This window comes from Sparus aurata, chromosome 17, assembly GCF_900880675.1.
Source record: "Sparus aurata chromosome 17, fSpaAur1.1, whole genome shotgun sequence".
Lineage (NCBI taxonomy): Eukaryota > Metazoa > Chordata > Actinopteri > Spariformes > Sparidae > Sparus > Sparus aurata.
In genome coordinates, this window is record NC_044203.1 from 37,309,900 (window position 1) to 37,333,894 (window position 23,995).

The 23,995-nt window shown below is 43.5% G+C and overlaps 1 protein-coding gene across 4 annotated transcripts in view; it reads right to left on the bottom strand.

Annotated features, from left to right (window-relative positions):
* LOC115567331 (collagen alpha-6(VI) chain-like) overlaps positions 1-23,995 on the bottom strand; it is a 60,927-nt gene that overhangs the window by 7,385 nt on the left and 29,547 nt on the right. For all 4 annotated transcript variants that reach the window (XM_030393791.1, XM_030393793.1, XM_030393790.1 and 1 more), the window contains exons 14-36: positions 23,631-23,776; positions 22,855-22,947; positions 22,440-22,493; positions 19,534-19,605; positions 18,527-18,553; positions 18,342-18,386; positions 17,818-17,871; positions 17,615-17,677; positions 14,000-14,065; positions 12,724-12,777; positions 10,990-11,025; positions 10,829-10,891; positions 8,134-8,196; positions 7,962-8,024; positions 7,460-7,522; positions 7,313-7,363; positions 6,486-6,521; positions 6,302-6,364; positions 6,149-6,211; positions 3,859-3,891; positions 3,733-3,769; positions 3,114-3,125; positions 2,125-2,618 (exon numbers count right to left, since the gene is read on the bottom strand). In XM_030393791.1, the coding sequence (XP_030249651.1) occupies positions 2,125-2,618; positions 3,114-3,125; positions 3,733-3,769; positions 3,859-3,891; positions 6,149-6,211; positions 6,302-6,364; positions 6,486-6,521; positions 7,313-7,363; positions 7,460-7,522; positions 7,962-8,024; positions 8,134-8,196; positions 10,829-10,891; positions 10,990-11,025; positions 12,724-12,777; positions 14,000-14,065; positions 17,615-17,677; positions 17,818-17,871; positions 18,342-18,386; positions 18,527-18,553; positions 19,534-19,605; positions 22,440-22,493; positions 22,855-22,947; positions 23,631-23,776 (1,751 nt within the window). The remainder of the gene's footprint in view (positions 1-2,124; positions 2,619-3,113; positions 3,126-3,732; positions 3,770-3,858; positions 3,892-6,148; positions 6,212-6,301; positions 6,365-6,485; positions 6,522-7,312; positions 7,364-7,459; positions 7,523-7,961; positions 8,025-8,133; positions 8,197-10,828; positions 10,892-10,989; positions 11,026-12,723; positions 12,778-13,999; positions 14,066-17,614; positions 17,678-17,817; positions 17,872-18,341; positions 18,387-18,526; positions 18,554-19,533; positions 19,606-22,439; positions 22,494-22,854; positions 22,948-23,630; positions 23,777-23,995) is intronic.

Here is a 23,995-nt window from a genome sequence, read left to right on the forward strand (position 1 = left end):
CGGGGGTGGATGAGATCCACCCTGAGTACCTCAAGTCTCTGGATGTTGTGGGGCTGTCTTGGTTGACACGTCTCTGCAGCATCGCGTGGCAGTCGGGGACAGTGCCTCTGGACTGGCAGACCGGGGTGGTGGTCCCTCTATTCAAAAAGGGGGACCGGAGGGTGTGTTCCAACTATTGGGGGATCACACTCCTCAGCCTCCCTGGGAAAGTCTATTCCAGGGTACTGGAGAGGAGAATTCGGCCGATAGTCGAACATCGGATTCAGGAGGAACAATGCGGTTTTCGTCCGGGCCGTGGAACACTGGACCAGCTCTATACCCTCCGCAGGGTGCTCGAGGGTTCATGGGAGTTTGCCCAACCAGAAAGCATTCGACCGTGTCCCTCGTGGCATTCTGTGGGAGGTACTCCCCGGAGTATGGGGTCGGAGGCCCTCTGTTAAGGGCTGTACGGTCCTTGTACGACCGGAGCAGGAGCTTGGTTCACATTGCCGGCAGTAAGTCAGACCTGTTCCCAGTGCATGTTGGACTCCGGCAGGGCTGCCCTTTGTCACCGGTTCTGTTCATTATTTTTATGGACAGAATTTCTAGGCGCAGCCACGGGCCGGAGGGGATCTGGTTCGGGAGCCACTTGATCTCATCTCTGCTTTTCGTGGATGATGTGGTCTTGTTGGCTCCTTCGAGCCAGGACCTCCAGCATGTCCTGTGGTGGTTTGCAGCCGAGTGTGAAGCGGCTGGGATGAGAATCAGCACCTCCAAATCCGAGGCCATGGTTCTCGGACTGTCGTGGTGACGAGAGAGCTGAGTCGAAATGCGAAGCTCTCGATTTACCGGTCAATCTACGTTCCTACCCTCACCTATGGCCATGAACTTTGGGTCATGACCGAAAGAATAAGATCCCGGATACAAGCGGCTGAAATGAGTTTCCTCCGCAGGGTGGCAGGGCGCTCCCTTAGAGATAGGGTGAGGAGCTCTGTCACCCGGGAGGAGCTCGGAGTAGAGCCGCTGCTCCTCCACATCGAGAGGAGCCAGCTGAGGAGGCATCTGTTTCGGATGCCCCCGGGACGCCTCCCTTGGAGGTATTCCTGGCATGTCCCGCCGGGAGGAGACCCTGAGGAAGACCCAGGACACGCTGGTGTGACTATGTCACTCAGCTGGCCTGGGAACGCTTGGGATCCTCCCGGAAGAGCTGGAGGAAGTGTCTGGGGAGAGGGAAGTCTGGGTGTCCCTGCTCAGGCAGCTGCCCCTGCGACCCGGCCCCAGATAAGCGGACGAAAATGAATGGATGGATGGACGGTATGATTTCAGCGAAATAGTAGTGGGAGCTAATTCGTCGCCAGGTTTACGTTATTTCTTGAACACTCTCTCCAAGATGACAATCTAACTGAGATTGAGAGAGTAAATGTTATTGAAGCTGAAAAGGGAGACTAAGTGTGAAGAGAGCTGGAGATGCCGAAACTGAGATACTGAGACACCTGCTGAGAGAAATTATGTGTTCTCCTGCTGCACAGTAAAGACCAAACCTGAAGTGAGACACTTATTAAACACTCAATTTAGCAAGTGGCTGAGTTAGGAAAATCTTCATAAACTTTGTGAAGCGCTGTTTCTGACAAATTCTTAATTATTTGGGACTTCTTGTAAATTCGGCCAAATGTTTTAGGAGGTGCTGCAGCCTCCTCGACATCCTTAGTTTCCACATCCATGATCAGAGGTCAGTTTGGAGTGATGGATCGTTATGAGCTATCAACTTGAAGTTTGGATGTCATTACTCTGAGGCCACTGATTCTCCTTTTGGACCAAACAGAATCAAGCGCTGGTTCAGAGTTGGTTCAACCTGTGAAGCTTTTAAGAGCAGGTTTCCTACACTAGCTCTGGTTTTTAAAAAAGGCGGTCATAGTTTTTAGTACGTCCTTGGTCACAATAACTCCGCCCCAGTCCCTGATGTCAGGGGTTCTGTGTTCTAGACCAGCAAAGTGTTGATGATCCGGTTCTTTGGCTGTTGAAATGCAAAGGCCCAGTTCCCTGAGCAGCCACTGGCTCCGGACCAACACCTGAACTATTTGGTCAAAAAGGAGAATGAGTAAACAAAAATGAGTCCTGTTCTGAACTTTGATGACCCAAACCCACCTCGACTGCTCTTTGAACAAGTGGAGCGTTACGCATGGAGAGGATTGCTGGGAAGATGTTCAGGGCCCGGAGCTCCATCAGGGCGGTAGTGACGTCAGTATTGTCCTCCGTCGGCCCATTGGTGAAAAAGACAGCCACTTTCCTCATTGTTAGTCCTGCACGGACGCGCTTGAAGACGTTGCGACCCACAAAGAGCATGTTGGCCCCCAGCTGGCGTCGGTCAGTAGCCCTCTCCAGGGTGATGTTCTTCACAGATTCGATCAACAGCCTCTTGTGGCGCCAGATATCGAAGCGAATCAGGTACTGGGTGGAGGAGCTGTATCCCACCACAGCGACGCGAGCTCCCGTCGGACAGTTGCTCTCGGTGAGGGCGAGGTCCTCCAGCAGGGAGAGGAGGGCGGAGCGCTGCCTCTCGAAGATCGCCGGCGTCACGTCCGCGGACATGTCCAGAGAGAACACCAGCTCGAGGGGGGTGGCCGGGCACTGGGGTCGACCTGGAGGAGGTAATGTTTGAAAAGAAGTTAATAAAGTAACACTACCACACAAATACATCCTGAAACTGGAGACCTGAGTTTAGACTTAACACAAAACCAACATCGAGGTTTCACAGGAACACTGAATGGATTCAAATCACAGTTTGCTGCTGAAACGGAGATTTCTGATTAAAAAAACTAATTTTAAGAAAATAGCCTTTAAAGATATGTAAAACTTTAACTTACAGACGTCAACATGAAACATTTGATTACTTCCATTAAGGGAATTATTTTTCCATATTACAAGTTTTCAGATATTTTATGTTTGAATATGCAAATGTAGCCTCAGAAAAAAATTGTTTTTGACATTTTTCTTCTTACAAGTCAGTAGATGGTAAAAGATAAACGTGTTAATATTTGCTTCGTGATCTGACCTCCAGCATCTGCAGAGTGAATCTGAAGTCTTGTTTTGTACTTACCAAAAGATTCTGGCTGACAAAATGGAGATATACATACCTATGTAACACACTGCAAGGAAGAGAAAAACAATTAAATGATTATTTCATCAAGAAGGGTTAAAAAGAGTAGAAGAGTAAAAAAACAGATATCAAACTCCTGGTTTACAAATGAATTATCTGACTTATTAACAGAAAGATGTGAAGCCTTGTGCGTCACCGGACGCTCTGGAGATAATTCCCATTGGACGGCTTTCAGGTGCCAATCATGGTGAAAGCCAGATCTGAGTGTTTCCTGGATTTAATCGAGGCTGTAAATTATAATAAAATGTCTCTTGCACATGATTAAATCTCTCTACAACTGACGATGATACTGTATAATCTCAGCTTGTGACAGTCTGCTGTTCACTTCTCTGACGTGTCTTCGAATGTAGAGCGGACAATATTGACCCTTTTCAAACAAATCTCTTCATTATATTAAATTATCTTATCATAATTATCTTACATGAACTTTAAAACATGTCTGAAGGTGATCTCACAGTCTGTTCTTCCCCTATACTGACAGGAAGCAAGATCAACTATTGTGTCTTCAAAATAAAACGTCTGCTGAGCTGAGCTGAGACTGACAGACACATTTTTTGCAACAAATTAATTTTTCCACAAACATATTCAACACTTACTGCAGTTGTCTGTGATGATGCGGGTCAGAGTGCATTTCTGTGACGAAAGCAAATATGTCAAAATATGTATAAGTATATTTAATTATTCCCTTAATGTTGGCACATGAGTTTAAAAGGTGGATTTACCGCCATGCTTTCTCCAGGAGGACCTCTGGGACCCTGGGGAGAAGTGACAGCAGGGATATTAGAAAACTCTTTTTACCTAAATCCCACCAGCATGTCTGGATTCCCACCAGGGGAAGAAATATCTTCCTGCTTCTTCTGCGTACTAACTCCGAGCTGATCAAGAGGGTCGACCCAACAGTAACAACTGTTTACGTGTCGACATGTGAAGCTACGGCAGCCTGTAAAGTCTTTAACAACTTATATGAGGATTCTCAGATCCTCAGTCCTCCTGACCGAGTCGTCAGTGAACTTCTGCCCCAGAAAACAGAATCCCTCTGCTTTATTTACCGATGGCCAGTATATGATGGAACTTAGAGCAAACAACGTCTCTTTGTCACTTCCCATGTTGTGTGTTGGGTCGGAATCTCAATCACAACTCTTTATAACAGCATCCATATAATAAACACTGGAGTGGATTCATGCTGGTGCTGCTTGGTTCAGAGTGAGAAAAAAAACAAAGGGGGGGTGGGGGGGGGGGGGGCTACAGTGTGTTGGCCCGGCTGTATCCACTGCCGCACCACTGCCCTGCTGGAAAAACCAGCATAGACCAGCATATGTTGTGTTTTGGTGCTGGTATCCTGCTGGTGACCAGAATGGGATGTGTCAACAACTTATTTCATATTGCAGAGTATGAGGAGGAGTGAATTTGGCTGTGAAAATCCAATATAGGGCACAGAGTCAGTGAGGTCATCACAGAACACCAAGTTTATTGAATACAAGCTTCAAACCTGCAAGATTTTGGGCTCATTTGAGGGCACCCGAAACAAACTGCACTATAAATGCAACACTTTGTTTGTTGCTTCCATTTCTCTCATATGTTTTTCCATTGCATGTACACAAAATAATTTCTTCTTTCAGATGTTGAGCACACATTTGTTAAAATCCAATAAAATAAGCCATCCAGCTGACAGGTGTGGCAAATCAAGATGCTGATTGAACAGGACTCAGGCACAGGTGTTCCTGCCAGCATGGGCAGGGAACTTCCCATGCTGGTCACCAGCATCCAATTACCAGCATCCCATGTCACCATCATAATTAATGGGACCTTGCTGGTGGACCAGCTTCTTCATGCTGGTCCACCAGCTAAACCAGCACCAAACCAGCACAAACCAGCATATGCCAGCATAGACCAGCATGGAAATCGTGCCGGTCTATGCTGTTTTTTTCAGCAGGGCGGACTACAGACCAATAATAATGAACAACTGAAACTGACATGTGTATCTTAAAGGGATATTCCGATGTAAATTTAATCCATGGTCTAGCACACCGTGACACCAAGTAAGACCCCCCCCCTCAAGAGATCAAGTTTGCAGACCGCTAGCAGTTTTAATTTTATCAACCTCAGAAAAGACCGCTCGATAACAATATACTGCAGTATATGCCTCCAACAAGAAACCGCCATCAAAAAGCCACAAATAATGCTCTGAACAGCACCAAACTTCAGCAACAGTACAAATAGGATCCCAGCACATCATTCAAGGCATCAAACATCTGCTAGCTTAGCAGGATTTCTATTGCAAAGTGAACACAACTCACCACTCTCCTGCAGCAGCTTCCTGTTGTGGGGAAGTCGATTACTGAGTGCAGTAGAGTTCCGTAGCCTCCTCCAAATACCTAAAGTTAGAAATGCTCAATTCCGTACTTTTCCCTGTCCGCTCGCGATAATAACTGTTATAAACTGGTAGGCAAGACACATATCAACTTTGATTGCATTTCCATGGAGTCATAATCAGACATTTTCATCCTTGAGCTGCGGATCTCTACTGCACTCGGTAATCGACTCGTCGGGACTTCCCGTCAACAGGAAGCTGCTGCAGAAGAGTGGTAAATTTAGTCAGCTTTTCAGTAGAAATCCAGCTAAGCTAGCGGAGGTTAGATGCCCCGGACTATGTGCTGAGACCCTATTTGTACTGTTGCTGAAGTTTGGTGCTGTTCTGAGCATTATTTGTGGCTTTTTGATGGCGGTTTCACCTTGGAGGTATAGACTGCAGTGTATTGTTATTATGCAGTCTTTATCTGAGGATGCTAAAACTACGTAAGATAGCGGTCGGAAAACTTGATCTCTTGAGGGGGGTTTCACTCGATGTCACCATGTTTTAGACCACGGATTAAATTTACACCGGAATATCCCTTTAATTCTTAAATAATGAATCTTATATTTGTGGTCAGGCACCTTTTGACGATCATATAGCAAATAAATCATCACTGACTCATGTCTGCTGCTGCTCCAAGAGTAAAGGTGCCGACTCACCGGGTGTCCTGGACCTCCATCTGTTCCAGGGTCGCCGTCTCCTCCGTCTCTGCCTCGTCTCCCCTGGGTTGACAAGACAAGAAATAGAAGTCACTGATGAAGCAAAAACTTAAACAGTGACTAACATAAACATACAGGTGTGCTGTGTCTCACCTCTTGACCTTTGCTCCCTTTGCCTCCTGGACCTCCTCTTTTTCCATTTGTACCCCGAGGACCCTGAACACATCAAACACACAGAGACAGAAAGTCGTCGCTCGTCCCTCAACAGCCTGGTAACCAACTTAAGAAGGTGGGGGAATCATTTAGATTTGCATTTCTAGAAAATGGATGGACTCACCGGTAGACCAGGGTGACCAGGAAAACCAGGATTTCCCTGTAAATAAAAGGTAAGAGGTGAAAATCTGACTTCAACTTTATGCTTTTTCATTGTGTGATCACCAAACAAATCACAAGTTTGTGTCAGTAAGGTTTTAGTAAAGTCTCTTTGATGGTTTTATAAGAAGTCTCTTTTCTATCAGCTAGACTGGCACATGATTTTAGTGCATGGCCAGGGACGTTACCAGGACCAGCAGCTTCACTCATGTTCGCTTGCAGCAGGATTTCTGTCATTTTTGCACCATCTCCTCCAGATATCAGCCTTCATGTTGCAGATGTCCCTGTGTTGGGTTCCCTAAATGTAGCACAGCACGTCTTGTGTAACTCACTCAACATACTTTAAACTGACCCCTCAATAATTCCCCAGTTTCAGTAGTACATGAGTACATGAGTGTGACCTCCAGCAGGACTGCTCGCTTTTTTATGCACAATGTCAATTTGTATCTAAAATGACATTGTGGAAAAAGTTGGAAAGGTGAAAAAGTTGCACTGAACAGAAAAATGCAAAACAAAAAGCAAAATGTTACAAACGATTTTGACTGACAACCTGACAGATGTTTGTGGAGCGATGAGGAGACCGTAATCATTCCTCACGTTAATACATGAAACTAACAGAGATGCTCTTTAATGACACACTCATCTCGTCGTTTCCTCTTCTTCTGCAGCGGCTGGACTGGATAGTAAGCTCCACCTGCTGGTTATCTCCATCAGTATCCCAGAATGGAGGGATACATTCAGTCGTGTTTCATGTTAATCGCTCTGCAAATTCAGTTACAAATGTCTTTTTACCTTGACACCTGCGGTTCCTTTAGGTCCATAACCGTCTCTCCCATCCTGACCCTGAAACCGAGCACAGACAGACGTTTGAATCACTGATGGAGTTATAAATATACAGTGTACATTGTACAATATTATGAGTGATGATCAGCTGCTTACTGGCATTCCTCTGGATCCCTGTGAGCCTGGAACACCTGGAACACCTGGTTCTCCTGGTTGGCCCTTTAAAAACATCAACAAACAATTAAAATCTTTTCTCTACTGAACTCATGGCTGCAAACAAACTGAAATAAAGAGACCAAAACACAGAACCACACCCGCCTGACTCACCACTCACCAAACCCTGTCAAACTTACAGAATATTTTTAAAAACACTTTGCACCCATCTAACTGCCCAGCAACGTGTTTCTGGAAATGTTTGTGGACCACAAGAGCGTCTCGGTTCAAGAGATCTCAATGTCTGAATACCTCAACAACTGTTCTGTAACAAAATGTGGTTCATGTTCCCTTCAGGATGAACCACAATAACTCCGGTGAGCCTCTGACTTCTCATCAGCGCCCTACAGACTGATGTTGGAGGAGCGATCGCAGCCAGACTCATTTCATGAAGTCTAGACATTCATGAAATCACAGATGAGACGCAGGAAATGATGTCACGCACCTTCTGTCCATTATGGCCACGACGTCCGGGTTGTCCCGGGCCTCCCGGTTGTCCTGGGTTACCCTGCAGGGACAGCAACAGAGTCAGAGCAGGAGGAGCCTCCAGCACAGCGAGGCGTCAGCAGTACGAGTCACACAGATGAAGCCTGAGGATGTGGAGGTGACGTACTGACCTGAGGTCCAGGGAAACCGTTTATTCCTCGCAGTCCAGGATCGCCTTTTTCCCCTTGGCGTCCCTGCAGAGAAACATGGACTGGATCAGAACCGTGCTCCTCATACACGTCACTACCTGACAGCTTTACGCCGACACAGTGACGTCGTCTTCTGTCCTTCATTGACTTTATGTGTTCATTCATATTTGCATTAGTTATTTTTATTATTTATTTTTTCTGATTGTGATTGTTTCTGATTTTGCCTCTTTTATTGCTTTAACTTGTTGTAACTTTAACTTGTTTTGTTTGTTCGGCGTCCTCGTGTTTGGCTCGACTGGCGACTGTTTATTCTGGAAGATTTCTCTCCTGAGTTTCCTGCTTTTGCTTCTTTTCCTGCCAATTAGCAGGTAATGATCCCCACTGCCTTTAATCAAACTAAATCTGTGACTTCTTGTACTATTCTTTTACTTCTCCTGCTTTGTGTGATTTTATTTCAGCTCTTCTAGTTTATTTTGCTCTTTTAAATCCTATTTTAAAGAAGCACTACACAGTTCAGGGTAATAGGTAACAATAGAAACTGAGAAATATGTATTTTCTCCAGGGTCCGCCACATATAAACAAAGTAACACAATATAAATTGTGTTGTCCTTTAGTTTGTTCAGTCAGTGAAGATCTTTTCTCATCAACATTTCTTCAACAAAACTACAGACTGCTCCTTTAAAGGAGTCATCACCTGGTTTTTTACATATCCAGTCCCTCTTGGATCGCTTTGGATCAATTCTTAAAACTTATTAGAAAAAAATTAAAAAAAAATCAAACATAGAGCTTGTTCTGACCCTTTTTCATACCGCGACTTTCTCACGCGAGATTATGCGCGAGGTTTTGACCGGTCCGGATGTGCACTGTATTAATATGTAATGAGGCGCGCTGATTGGCCGCAGGAAGGACAGAGCCGGAATGGGGGGCGAGCCTGCATGCACACAGACTCCAAAACATAAACAATCCGCTGTCATGGCGCACACACTAAATGACGAACCTTACGGAATTCAGGCATTTATGTACGAGCCGGAGTCGGAATCCAAACGGGAGAGTGAAGAGGCAGAGACGGTGGAAGAGACATGTTTACTGCAGGACGTCTCTGAATGGTAGATTCTTTGTTTTTTCCTTCTTACTTTTCACACTCGTGTTTTACATGTAAGACCTGAGTTTCAATGCTGGCGGTGACGATGTATGGCGTGAAAATGACAGAGAAATAAGCAGATTCTGCGTGCTCACTCTGGCTGAGGACGGCTGTGAGCCGATGCTTAATATGCAAGTAGCCTCCTGTGGTAACGTCACCACAGGAGCAGAGTCAAAATCTCGTGCTTTAGGAATGCGCACTACTGTGCGCTATTCCTGTTCAGAAAAAGAGCCAAAGCGAAAAAAATAAGCCACTTTCAAACTCCAGCTTTTCAGGCAAGTTTCAACAGAGGTCCAACACCAATATGCATGATTTAACGAGAGAAATTGCGATTTCCGGGTGATGAATCCTTTAATATCTTTTATATTGTCCCTATTCTGCCTTGTGTTTCTGTTCTTAATGCTCTCTTTCATCTCTTATAGAAAGTTCTTTGAATTACTTTAGTAATTTAGTGCTATTAGTGCTTTCTGAGTCAACTTGTCTGACGGGTCTGTTCATCTCAACGATTCACAAACACCAACGTGACGACACGGCGCTCTGAGCGAACGGACTCTGACGACACGGCGCTCTGAGCGAACGGACTCTGACGACACGGCGCTCTGAGCGAACGGACTCTGACGACACGGCGCTCTGAGCGAACAGACTCTGACGACACGGCGCTCTGAGCGAACAGACTCTGATCCGTCCTGATGCGTCTCGTCTTGTTATCGTTCAGTATGATTTCATGTTCCAGGAGGTTTCACAGGTGATTGGAGAACATGTTTAGATGCATCGCAGCAGCCCAGTTACTTTAAACCTGCATATACATGCTGCAGGTCAGTTATCAGTTTCCTCCCTCACTCATTCCTGAAAAGAACGTACGGCAGCCTGGTTGTGCCAAGACAGCACGAGAGGAAGATAACTGCTGCACACATGAACCGACAGCTGGAGATTATTTTCTGTTCCTAAGAACTCTGTGCATTCATTCATCGGCTACACTGTAAAATGTTTTCCTTGTTCCCTTTCTTTTGAAACCATGTGTCTCCCCACAGAGACACATGGTTTCGCTTTCCCTGAACAGTTCCACTGAATTTCTCTGGAAGTCTCTCTAACAGCCAAATATGCAAATTCTCCTTCCTGAACACCACATCTGAGTCATTCCGACCATCTCGTCTGTTTTTGTGTATTTGTTGGTGTTTTCTTATATTCCCTCATCCACCGTACGTTCTTTCACACTTTTTTGGGCAAACTGAGTCTCATGATCATCTAAATATTTTGGTTTTCTCTATTAAGTTCTGTGTTACTATCACGCATTTCATTTTCTATGCCTGTACTTTTTAAATCTAGTTTATTGGTTCTGGTTGGCTTCTGTTTAATGTGTTGTTCTTTATTATCCTCTCCAACACAAAAAGGCAGCGGCTGTAAAGACTTCTAAATCTAATAAAAAAGTTGTTCGTATGTGTTTTATGTGGTATTTCTAAAAAGCAACATCATTTCTAAACAAGGCGGTGTGACGGGTTGGTCAGAGGTCCAGCGTCATGTAATCTGATCACTCACCTGTGGACCTGAAGCACCCTGGACGCCGGGCAGTCCTCGAGCTCCTGCTGTTCCAGGTGCACCCTACAAGACACACACACACACACACACACACACACAGTGTTTTAAAAGAGTATTGCAGTGTGTAATTGATACATAAACCTTTGTCGACAGTTTCCTACCTTCTCTCCAGGAGGGCCTCTTCTTCCATCTGAACCCTGAAACCAGAATTCAAAGAATAACAGATTTTTATATTCACACTGACACAATTAACAAGATGCTGGATTAAAGACACAAAGTGTGACACCAGAACAGAGAAACAACCAAAGAAACATCCGATGTCTCCATCAGCTCGTCTGCTGCGATCACAGTCTGCAGCAGAGAACACATCACAAACTGATCTCAGACCAGATTTAAACTGTGCATCCACTTCACGCTTTTATCTGAGCAGCTACAGAGAAGATTTCATCTTTAAAAAGGGTGTACTGTTCCTTTAACAGGTCTTTCAGCATTGTCCACTTGAGATGATTAATCAAAGACTGGAAAAGAAGTCGAATGGTCAAATTTGCATCAATGACACAGTACTTTCATCATAATCACTTCAGCGTAGTGTGGGGGTCGGTGCTGCAGGAGTGGGACACAGCTGTGGTGGTCCCTCTCTTTAAGAAGGGGGACCAGAGGATGTGTGCCAATTACAGAGGTATCGTACTACTCAGCCTGCCTGGGAAAGTCTACTCCGAGGTGCTGGAAAGGAGGGTCCAGCCGATTGTCGAACCTCAGATTAAAGAGGAACAATGCAGATTCTGTCCTGGTAGAACAACGGACCAGCTCTTTACTCTGGCAGGGATCATGGATGGGGCCTGGGAGTACAATATCCCAGTACACGTGTTTTGTGGATCTGGAGAAGGCTTACGACCGGGTCCCCAGGGACGTTCTGTGGGAGGTGCTGGGGGAGTATGGGGTGAGGGGGTCCCTTCTCAGGGCCATCCAATCCCTGTATTCTCAAAGCGAGAGCTGCATGCGTGTACTCTGAAGTAAGTCGGACTTGTTCCAAGTGGGTGTTGGCCTCCGCCAGGGCTGTGCCTTGTCCCCAATCCTGTTTGTGATATACATGGACAGGATTTCGAGGCGCAGTCGTGGGGTGGAGGGGTTACGGGATGGTGACCTGAAGATCGCATCACTGCTTTTTGTAGATGATGTGGTCTTGATGGCATCATCGGCTGTAGATCTACAACGCTCACCGGATCAGTTCACAGCTGAGGGTGAAGCGGCAGGGATGAGGATCAGCACCTCTAAATCTGAGACCATGGTTCTCAGTAGGAAACCAGTGGATTGGGGTTATAGTACCTTGGGGTTTTGTTCACGAGTGAGGGGATGATGGGGCATGAGATCAACCGGAGAGCCTGAGCAGCGGGTGCGGTGTTGTATCTGCTTCACCACACGGTTGTGACAAAAAGGGAGCTGAGCCGGAAGGCAAAGCTCTCGATGTACCGTTCAATCTTCGTCCCTATCCTCACCTATGGCCATGAGCGATGGCTGCCCCCGCAACACGATCTTGGATAAGCGGTTGACAATGGATGGATGGGTAACAAAATAATTATTTGAAATCTATAACTCAAATATTCAAATACATTTTTTAATAAACTCTAAATGTTTCCTGCAGCTGCTTCACAGTAAAAGGCATGAAATCATCACAGTCAGTGTTGGAAGAAGTATTCAGTGGCTTCAGCTGTGACAACAGTGTGTGTGTGTGTGTGTGTGTGTGTGTGTGTGTGTGTGTGTGTGTGTGTGTGTGTGTGTATGTATGCATGCATATATATATATATATATATGCATGCATATATATATATATATATATATATATATATATATATATATATATATATATATATATATATATATAGTTGAAATCTCACCGGGAGTCCTTCGATTCCTCTCTCACCTGGCCCACCGTCTGGGCCAGAATCGCCCTGTGGATTTAAACACATACGACAAGTTAAACTCTTTGTTATATTTATTATGTTTTGCATGCTAAAATTCCCTTAAACTGTGTGCAGCCCTGTGGACTCCTGATGAACACAGAAACAGGATTATCAGCGGTGGGAGAAGCGTTCAGATCTTTAAACTGACAACTTCTCAGTCTGCAGTGAATCCTGACGTCACAGTGTGCAGACCTACAGACTGGTTCACTTTAAAGATGATATTCTGTCTGACAAAGAAAAATACAAAATAAAAGTTGGATTACAGCACAAAGGAATCACAACCAAAAGCGCCTGAATCGTCGTTCTCCACGTTCACTCTCTGCACTGGAACAACTTGAGACTGATGGAGGAGAAGAAGGAGGTGAAGAGGATAAGATAGAAACTGAGGCGACACGACAGAACAGACGGAGGTTCACTGATGGAGACGCTCCGGTGTTCTGACAGAGTCCGTCCCCCTGTTGATCTGTGTCTCCTCTCAGCACCGACACCTGAGACGCATCAGAACCACCGATCCTTCTACAGAACCTGCGACTGATTAATACAACCGGCTGATTTACTGACTGTTCCCAGCACTCAGATCAGGTTCTAGACACACTGAGGTTCTTTATGTTGGTTCTGGTTTTGGACTGTAGCCAGGCTGCTAGCTGTAGCATGTTGCTGATGCTGTGTTTGCAGCAGCGGCACCACAGAGAAACACTTCTAGTAAAGTATCATCTGCAAAATCTACTCATGTAACATCAGTACGTAAGTAAAGTTCTGATTCTGATTCAGTTCCCTGTCAGTGTGTGGGATGTTGGATGAGTGTGGATGAATGTTCCTGCTGCATCCTTGTGTGTGAGCTCATGTTGACTCCTTCATAAACTGTTGGCTGGTTTAATCTACAGCGATGCTTCATATTCTTCAAGATCATCATGTCTCTCGCGTGTCCTGTGAGAACCATGCATCTGTTTTCAGCTCGTTCGAGAGAGTTTTTAAAGAGTTTGTCGAGATGAAGTAGGAAGAGAATTTTCTCAACATGCTTCAGTTTATCACAAACATTCAACATCTGAAGCTCTCTGATTGGATGTTATAAATATTCCACACATAGCTCTCCCTTAATCCTTCGACCATCTCTCACAGCCATCTTCAGCAGACTGAACCTGCTCAGGTGTCCTCAGGTGACCTCTGATGCCTGACTCTGATTGGAAGGATTGTGTGTGAAGTTTCTTACTGGAAAACCTGGGTTCCCAGGGTCTCCTTTAGCTCCTGGGATGTTGTTATTGACACCTGGTTGACCCTGAGGACAAAACACAAAGAAATCAGTCTCACCTGTCGTTTGAGAAGATAAACTCCACATAGAAGCTTCCAGCTGTGAGCAGCTTCCCACCAGAACACAGAGCTGATATCAGATTTACATTTTCTTTTTTTTCCCCTTTATCAGGTGCAGTCATATACATTCACACGTTCAAGGATACAAAACAGGTGTAAATGAGGTAGAGGTAGTCCATGGATTTTGACATCCTAACAATGTCTAGATGGCCACAGCGTCTACAGCACTGATCTGAGGTATCTGCAAATCTTGATGTAACGACGGGAGTCCTGAAAAACCTCATCTTAGTTTTCCATTCAAATTCCTTCCAGATAGGGCCTTTTATAATTTTGTGGCCCTCTCTGCATGACAGTTCCCAGCTGTTATCTGGAATTATGGTGTTCATTTCCAATTCCTATTTTACTTTCATATCTAAACTGTTATCTGTTAGTTCCTCTTGTAGTATCTTATATATGTGTGATATAACCTTCTTTTTAATAGTCCCTTTGATTGTTAAAATAAAGAAATATATTATATATATATCTATATTAGAGGGCAAAGTGCATAGTTTGTCCCATTCTTTGTGTTTCTGTAAATAATGGCTCAGTTGGAGATATTTAAAAAAAATCATGGGCTGGATTGTTGTATTTATGTCTGAGCTGTTCATAAGACATCTGGACTCCTCCGTCAAATTGGTCAAACATAACTAAGCCATTCCGTTCCCATTTCTTGAACCCAGTTCCTAATTTAGATGGAAGAAAGTCTGTGTTTTGTGCTATCGTCAGTGCTCTAGATATTGACACCGGGAGTCTTAATTTCTTCTTCACAATGGACCATATCCTTAAAGTGGTTTTCACCCACTGATTATCAATTTTATTTATTTTCCAGGTGTTTTGACTACTCAGGAATGGAAGTGTGTCTAGGGGCAAGTGTAGGCAGTCATTCTGCTCCATCCCGACCCATATAGTATCTTTGTCTTGAGATATCTATGCAACCAGTGATCTAAGCTGAGCTGCCCAGTAGTATTTTTTCAAGTCAGGTAAATAGAGAAGTCCGTTTTCTTTTGTGCATAGTTAATTGATTATTTTGAATGTGGAGGTGGGGACCTCTATGGGTAGAGACTGGAACACAAAGAGCAGCCTTGGTAATATGTTGATCCGTATCGTTTCCACTCATCCTATTCGGGATAAGCGGAGAACTTCCTATCTTGTAAGGTCATTTTTTATTTTGCGCATCAGTTTGCTATGGTTGGCTTTGTACAGCAGGTGTTATGATGATACCCCAAGTATCTAAACCCCTGATTAGACCAGTGGAATTTAACACTGCCTGTTAATTGTGCAGGCCAGTGCCCCACCAGCTTCACTGCCTCTGACTTTAAGAGCTCTCCATATTCCTTCAAATTTCTCATTAATGCTGGAACAGAGGTAGCTGGATCACTAATATATGTCAGTACATCATCTGCATAAAGAGAAATGTTGTGTTCTATTTGACCTTGATCTTTTATGCCTTTAATACTATCATTCTTTCTAATTAATGAAGCTAGAGGTTCTATATTTATAGCAAGCCAGGGTTTTATTAAAAAAAACTGCCAGTTCACTGTGTCAAAAGCTTTCTGAGCATCAACACTAATAAGCATAGAATTTTGCATCTTGTTATGATGTTTAATGTTCGTCTCATGCTATTAGCTCCTTGTCGACCAGGGATGAAGCCTGTCTGGTCTGGATTAATCAATTTTGCTATAATTCTTTCATTCTTTCCGGCAGGATATAGGTGAGCAGCTTTTGGTCGTTACATAACAAACTAATAGGTCTGTACCCTTCACAAAATGCCGTGTCCTTACCCTCCTTATGAATTATTGATATAATAGCTTCCGACCATGTATTTGGCGGGTCACCTCTAGCAAGAACATAATTAAAAACTTTAGTTAGTATAGGTACTAAGTCATCTATGAAGCATTTATAAAACTCCCAAGGGAGTCCGTCTGTCCCTGGAGATTTGTTGTTTTTAGATTTTTTATGGCTTCCCGTAGTTCAGTTTCTGTAATATCTGATATAATTTGTAGTGCTTCATCTTCTGACAGCGACGGAAGATGCAGACTGGAAAGAAAGGCCTCAGGATTGTCATTTTTAGTTTCTGATCAAGACCAGGGTTTCCCCTACATGTAACTGACTGTGGCGCACCGCCTGCGATGCACCACGTCGTTTTCCGACAGTAGCACAAATTACATTCCGTACCCGAGCCGACCCGCTATAAATTGATACCTACGCCCGAAGGAAAATTGGACGGACGCAATTTTTAAAAGTGAAAGTAAGACAGTGTGGGGAATGGGAGTTCTTGGGGGGCGCAAGCACGATTGAATGAGCTCATATTAAATACAAATGCTTATCATTTGTGTCACTCATAATGACTGATGATAAGTGACGCCTCTTCGGAGTACAGCTTTATCTTTATTCAAACATAGGTAAACAACCAAATAAAATTTAAAAAATGGTTTAAGTAGCTCTGAAACCCACACATATAGATATTTAATGATAGTTGTAGTCAGTGTGTGTGTTAAGAACAGTCACTGTGCAATATACTCTTTGTTTACTTGGCTGTCATTCATGTGAAATTGATTGACAATGTTTTGTAATTCCTGTGAAATGGATTCAGTGCAGTCAATCAATTCTGAATTTCTTCAGTGACACAGATATCGTGATGTATCGTGGATGAAATTTTTTGCAATATATCGATTATCGCAGAATCGCTGTATCGTGATATTATCATTATCGTGGGCAAAGTATCGTGATAGTATCGTATCGCAAGGTACCTGGTGATACCCAGCCCTACTTTAAAGGCCCCTTAATGTTCTCTACGCAGGTCACGAAGTTCAGCTAGCATTTTTTCCTCAGCGCCAGCATCACGTGTAGGTGAAGCGGTGACTGTTTGGTCTCGTTTCTCGACTTTTTTAGCCGCTTTGCTTTTCTTTTCTGTATCTTTTCTTAGAGTTGACATTCTGGCCTTAGTAGGAGGTGACTAATTAAATTTAAATACTGATTTGACTAGTTTTTTGAGGGTTTCTTCCCGCAGCCGGAGGATCAGGCTGTTGAAGTCCGAAGGACTTTCCTCTCAGTTTAAGTTGACTGGAGTTATCAGATGTGGGGACCAGAGACTGGACCAGGGAGCCTCTGATGGACCAGAACAGCACCAAATTATATCAACATGTACACATTAATTACTTTATAACATGTGACAGAAAATAGATATTAAGTTTGACCCTCAGAGTTAAATTTCAGCACTTTAGTGATTCTGTGTTTTCTGATCAGCAATCATTTATTTTTCATTTGATTATGTTGAAATGTGTCCTGAACAATCAACATTACAGTAATTAAAGCTGAATGTTTACAGTCATCGAATCTAACCCAGGAAGTCATCTGTCGTATTTAAACATTCGTATCACCCCTAGTTTAAACTTCCTGTCAACAGACTCTTGGTTCTTGGTAAAATACTGTGTAGTATTAATGTAAGTAACTAAAGTATTAGTTCTGTTGGACTCACCCGATCTCCTCTTACTCCTGGATATCCTTTCAGTCCCTTCTCTCCCGTGATGCCGGGGATGCCCTGAGGACGACAGTTCAACCAATCAGGGGTCAGAGGTCAGAGGTCAACCTCACAAAGCTGAACTGAAACACAAACTAAACACAAAATGAAAATACTGAAATACAGAAGAAAAAAAATCTGCTGGCTTTTAGTTTTTTTACCGGATCTCCTGTGTATCCTTTCACTCCTTTTGCGCCATCTTTTCCCGTCAGTCCCTGCGAACACAAACAGCAGAGACACAGTTCAGTTCTGTGCCGCAGTTTACAAGACTGGAAGACAGTCTAACACCACGCGTCTGGTAAATCATAGTTTAGGCTAACGTTAGCTCCATAACTCTGACGAATATATCATTATCTCTGATTTGGCCAGAATGTAACTGTCCCCAGATTCAGTCAGAGCGGCTAACGGTAATTAGCTCGCTATATTCTCCTCACCTGTCAAACCACGATAATGATGATATACACAGATTATAAACTAATCTTATCTCAAGTTACTCTTCGTTATTAATTTAAATCTTTGTTTAGTTCCTTATCACATTCAAGCTCATTAAGAATAACACACCATAACTCCTCAACACAGTCTGTTTATCACGTGTACATGACGTCTGTCGTGAGTCGTTTGTTTATCTGTGTGCTTTCTTTAAACTAAAGCTGCTGATAAGATGTTATAACGTTAACATTCAGACCTCCTCTCCGTTGACTCCATCCACTCCGTCTGCTCCCTTCTGGCCCTGCAGCATTGGAAGAGACACGACCGTCACATATACAGTAACTCCTCCATCAGACATCCTTCAGTAAATGCAGCGCTAAACATTAATGCTTTGCTTAATGGATTTTTGTCTTTACATCCCAGAAGTCCTGCTGAACTCACCGCGCCGCCTGAGACTCCTCTTAAGCCCTGCGGACACAAACGACAGGATTTACACACAACAACATCTGACGACATGCTCGTTTATATACTACCATTATGATCTCATGTTAAATGTCAAATGTTTTTCTGTGATACAGATGAAAAGCTAATTGAATAGTGGCCTGCGGACAATAATTCAGGGGAGAAAATGAAACCATGACTGTTTCCGGACAGAATTAGACAGAATTTGAAGGTAGCCCCAAAAATATGGTGCAGCTTCAAAACTTTTGCTCTGTACAGTCTTTGCTGCAGCAACTAACCGCTGTAAACAAGTAAGCTTAGTTAGCTACACGAGATAATGTCAGGTAAAGCTGGAAGACTTTCACGTGTTACTGTGAACTAAAGATTAATTTGGACTGAACCAGAGGAGACTGTGGAGACAAACCAACACTGTTTATTTAGTTTATATCCAGTGTCTTCAGTGTCAGAATTTAGGGATTAAAGTTGCAATTTTGACAATTTCCTCAGTGTAAAGTCTAAAATTCTGAATGTTTCCACAGCAACAAACCTCAGTTTGAAAGAATTGAGTCTGACGATGAGTTAAGGAGCAGATTAAACTGGTCTGACTTCAGTCAGAGACAGAAACTTGAGTTCAGGCGGTTGGATTTTTTTGTTTATAATGAAAATAGGAGTCAAAATATTTCCTTTCTTCACATTGATGAGTTTATATTGTTGACTTATTAGACTCAGTAGTGAACTGAAGCTGTCAGACTGTCAGACTGTCACCTCTGAGAGACAGAGGCTGAGAGGAGGCTAGCTGTTAGCATGCTAACTTCAGTAGACGTCTCTGTAACACAGAACAGAGACGTGTTTGACGTTTCTTCTCTCTGCTCATGATGTTGGTTCAGTTTTTGGAAGTTTTAAGTAAGATTCTGGCCTTATTGTGCAAATTGCACCTTTAAAAAATGGTACAGCAGCATTTGAAGAGTTTACACCACAGACAGGATCATACTAGAGCCGTACTCTACCTTCTGTCCTCTGATCCCAGGACAGCCCTTGGTGCCCGGAGGTCCCTTCGGTCCAGGTGGTCCTCGCTCACCCTGCAACAGACAAACACAGAGAGCACAGTGATGCAGCAGCCGGCACCGGAGTCCAGAGGGTTCAACAGATCCGGATAACACTCGCTCACACTATAACCATCAAAAACCAAAACATTATGAAAACTACACTCGCACTGAGGCACTGCAGAGTTCTGTTAATTATGTCCCACATCTCACCACATCTTAATGTTGGTGTGCATCTGCAGCTTTGACACAAGCTGATTTAAAATAACTGAGAGGATGATTACAGATCACCTCCACACATGTATTCATGTATACAAAACTACTCTCACAGTGTCCGAAATGGTGTTTGCAGAAAGTATTATTAACGTATTAGAATCATTAAAACGGGGGCGCCGTTTAGCTCAGTAGGTAGAGCGGGCATCCCATGTGCCGAGGCTCTGCAGCGGACCCGGGTTTGACTCCCGGCTCGGGTCCCTTTGCTGCGTATCACTCCCCCTCTCTCTCTCCCTGTTTCCTGTCATATCTTCAGCTGTTCTATCAATAAAGGCATAAAAGGCCAAAAAAAAAAAAGAAAAAGAATCATTAAAACAGCTCTCACTCCTTCTGCCTCTCAACTTCACAAGTTTAACTGCTGAACACCAGGTGTCTCCTACTTCACTGTCAATAAATGTTTGATTCATGACGAGATCAGAACATTATTCGTCTCTCGCTGTCACTACAAAATATTTTTTGTCTGTAATAAACTCCTACGTTGGTCCAACGGAAGGCTCGTGAATCTGCATTCTATTGGCTTGGGAACTATTTGTGATGTCACAAATCATGCTTGTAGGCTCCGCCTCTTAAAATCTGATGTGAGAAAATTGACACTTTGAGCAACAAATGTGAAAAACAGCCTTTCTAGAAACAAAGTGTGCACAGACATCATTCTACACAGTGAAGCTTCAACATTCAACTGGAGGAACGAGAAGAGAAACACAGTTCCAGGGCTTGAAGCGGGAAAAAATTCCGTGCCTGAAAATGTTTTATGCATTGGGGAGTGTGCACCCAACCCCCCGTGTTGAAGGATATCATTGTTTTTATTGCTTTTACTGTAAACTCACTTAGGTTTTTTTTTAACATTTTAAAGTTAAATGCATCAATCTGGTGCACTTAGAAAGCAAAATTAAGAGGCTAGATCTATGAAGAACTGTGTGCTCTTGTACACAATTTAGTCACAAACACATTGGTTGTATAGATACGAATGGTGAAAACACAAATTCAACTACAGCATACATCTGAGCCATCAAAGAAATAAAGCAAAAGTGGTTACCTGTGTTGAATTAGTTTATTTTTTAGTTTATTTTTTAATAAAAAATTAAACTTTAAGCTAAATTGTAATAAAAAATTAAATGGATTCGGAGGGTACATCATCAATTCATCATTAGTTGCAGCCTTAAGGCCGACTGAGAGATGCTTTGCTGAAGGTGCAGCGCGAAACACAAGTTACAGATCCTTTATGTTATTATGAGAAGTGTAAGAATTTGTTCGGTTCACTCTGAGACTGTGGCGGGACAAATTAGACCATGGCGGGCCGCCACAGTCTAAGTAATTAATGGGAAACACTGAGCCTAGCTTGGAACTATCGGGAGCTGATCTGATCCCGTGTTAAAAGGATAGTTAAACATTTTGGCAAATTCGCCCATTGCCATAATCTCTATAGCCATAATCTCTATACTATAGTATAGAGGCTGCCGCTGTCATGTTCTTCTATGGGACGGACAGTAGTGAGCTTGCTTTTGAACGGTAAAATATTAAAAATAAACCGTACAAAGGTATATTTACAACTGTTACTGAATTACTGTATGTACATCAATGTAAACTCTCCAACAAAAGGACATTTTTTTGATTCAAGGTTTTATTTGTCACTCCAAATTGTAGATTAGCTTGCCCTACTGTACACATGGCATACATAAAATAAAGAGTAAAGCAATAGGCCTATATTAAGCGGCAATATAAATTTAAGCATCAAAGATGTTCAATTAAACCCAGATTATAGTTTGAAACAACGTTCAAAACACACACAGCCAGTATCAATAAGCATAAAGTCCGCTAGCTTAATGCTAACGTATAATGTAAAACCTCATTGACAGGCTAACAAAAATTAGCATAGCTATCGCCAGTTCGTGGCAATCGACAGCGATAGCACTAAAGTTGCTAAAAGCTGTTTTAATTCTGGCTTTAGCGATGTTAACACGTCACAGTTTTAATATTTTTTCATGCGAGAAAGTCACAGTTTAATCCAGTGCAGAGTCTGTGGGAGCCGCGACCGGGGACCAGGGCAACGGCTGTCACAGCGGCAGCAGCGCCGGTCTACTGATCTGATCGCCCAGGGCCAACCTCCGTCGTCATCCCGGGGGAGAAAACGAGCCAAGTAACTTATCTGCACGCTTTTAGACGTTTACCGCTGGCTGGTTAAATTCTTTTTAGGAGATTCATGTTGGTCTCATTGATGAAATCGAACAACTGTGGCAGTCGCATTAGTTTGTCTGAATGAAAAGTGTGCAGGTCTGCCTCTCGGCTAATGTTACATCAATCGCTCTGGCTACGTTGTCCAAGGTGCCTGAAAACTTAAGGCCCGCCCTACTCTGATCTGATTGGCTAGAACTCCTTCTTACCTTGAGTACCATTGGTAGTTGGAACTATCACTTTATCACTTATACAGTTTTGTTTTTTTTTAAATCATGTTGCTGTGGCAACATAATTTAAAAAAAAAAAAAAACACTTGACCAAAATATTTCTACGCCGGATTTCCGGCACCGTGCCGGAGGTCTTCAAGCCCTGCAGTTCAGACAGGAGGGCGACTTTAAACACCGTGTGGAAGAAACACTTACCGAGCCTCCCTCCTCTCCCGGGTAGCCCGGCAGACCGTTCTTTCCAGGATCACCCTGTTCATAAAACACACAAGATAAGCAGCAGAAGCATTAACAGAAACTCACAAAACTGACAAATTTTAAAAAATCAGTAAATTTCATATCCTTCTACCGCCTGGAACTGCATGTGAACAACGTCCCTGAGAAAAATACTGCTGACCTCCTGTACTATCACGTTCTGAGCACATTGCTACACCCCAGAAGAGAACAGTGAAAAATTCCGACATATGAGATTAATTTTGTAATGCATGGAAATGGACTTGAAGTGAAGTATATCCTCCTAGAAGTATGTGTGTCACACAATCCTTCTTATTGCTTTAGTCAAGTTTTCCCAAACGTTTATGTATCAAGTCAAAAGGTGTGTATATCTCGTCACCTTCGTCCCCGGGTCGCCCCGTTCGCCAAGACTGCCTTCAGGTCCGACACATTTGCACCAGACGTTACAGCACACCCTGTCAGCCACCATGTTCTGCAGAGGAGAAAACAATAGACAGAAAACAGTGAGAATTTCCTGATTTCAAAAAGCAAACAGTAACAGAGAGCAGGTCACTCCAACAGCTTCAGAGTTGAATGACCGTCTTTGACCCATCCTCTTTACTAACATGTGATGCCAGAAATATGACAAATGTTAAATAGCTGCACTTACTGCTCCACTAACTTCAGTGCAGACTGGCAGGGCAGGAGCAGGGGGAGCTAATGTTAGCCTATATAACACTGCTAGTGGCTGGATAACGAAGCAGTGCTCATTTTGTACTTGATGACTTAATTGCTGGCGTGACGAATGAACAGCGAGCGTTCATACCCTTCATCTCCCTTCAGATAAAATGACAAATGGCTTTGTGATAATACCAGGGTCGCCACGTTAACGCAAGAGAAATCACCACAGCTGAAGACGCCATATTGGAAATATTTGTCTGTGTCTGTTTACATTAATGCCGTTGGTGACAGCTGATGACATATGAGGGTTTTGAAGCGTTGTCCAATTTCAAAGGGAAAGATTTCCACCACTACCCCTCCGAGAGGCAACGGGGCACTTGATTATGAGAGGTTGGGGTAAAAACTGGAAATGGTATTGAGCCCAATAGTCCTCAGGAGAGACTGTCTGGAAGTGTTGGCTGTTTTCATGTAAACTATGAAACATGAAACACTTACAATCTGTTGGTAGATGGCGCTGTGAACACTACGCATGCCGATGCTGAACGGAGTCTGGTAGCCGAATCCTCGGCCGAACTCCACCTCCTTTAGCTGGGAAGCATCACGCGCTCCCTCCAGAGCCACGGTCAGCAGAGCGCTGATTCCTGCAGACAATCAACAAAACACAGCAAAGGTTTTCTGTCTGAGACGGCTTCCTGTGTTCAACATGGTGAGATAAGGCTACAAGTAGTTAGTGGCTCAATGGAAAGAGGACGATAGATGAAGAGATGAAGATGACGAAGACAAAATATAAACATTTTTCTAAAGTGAAACAAATCAAAGGAAATAACTTGCTTGCTGTACAAAGGCACCCACTTTCTTTA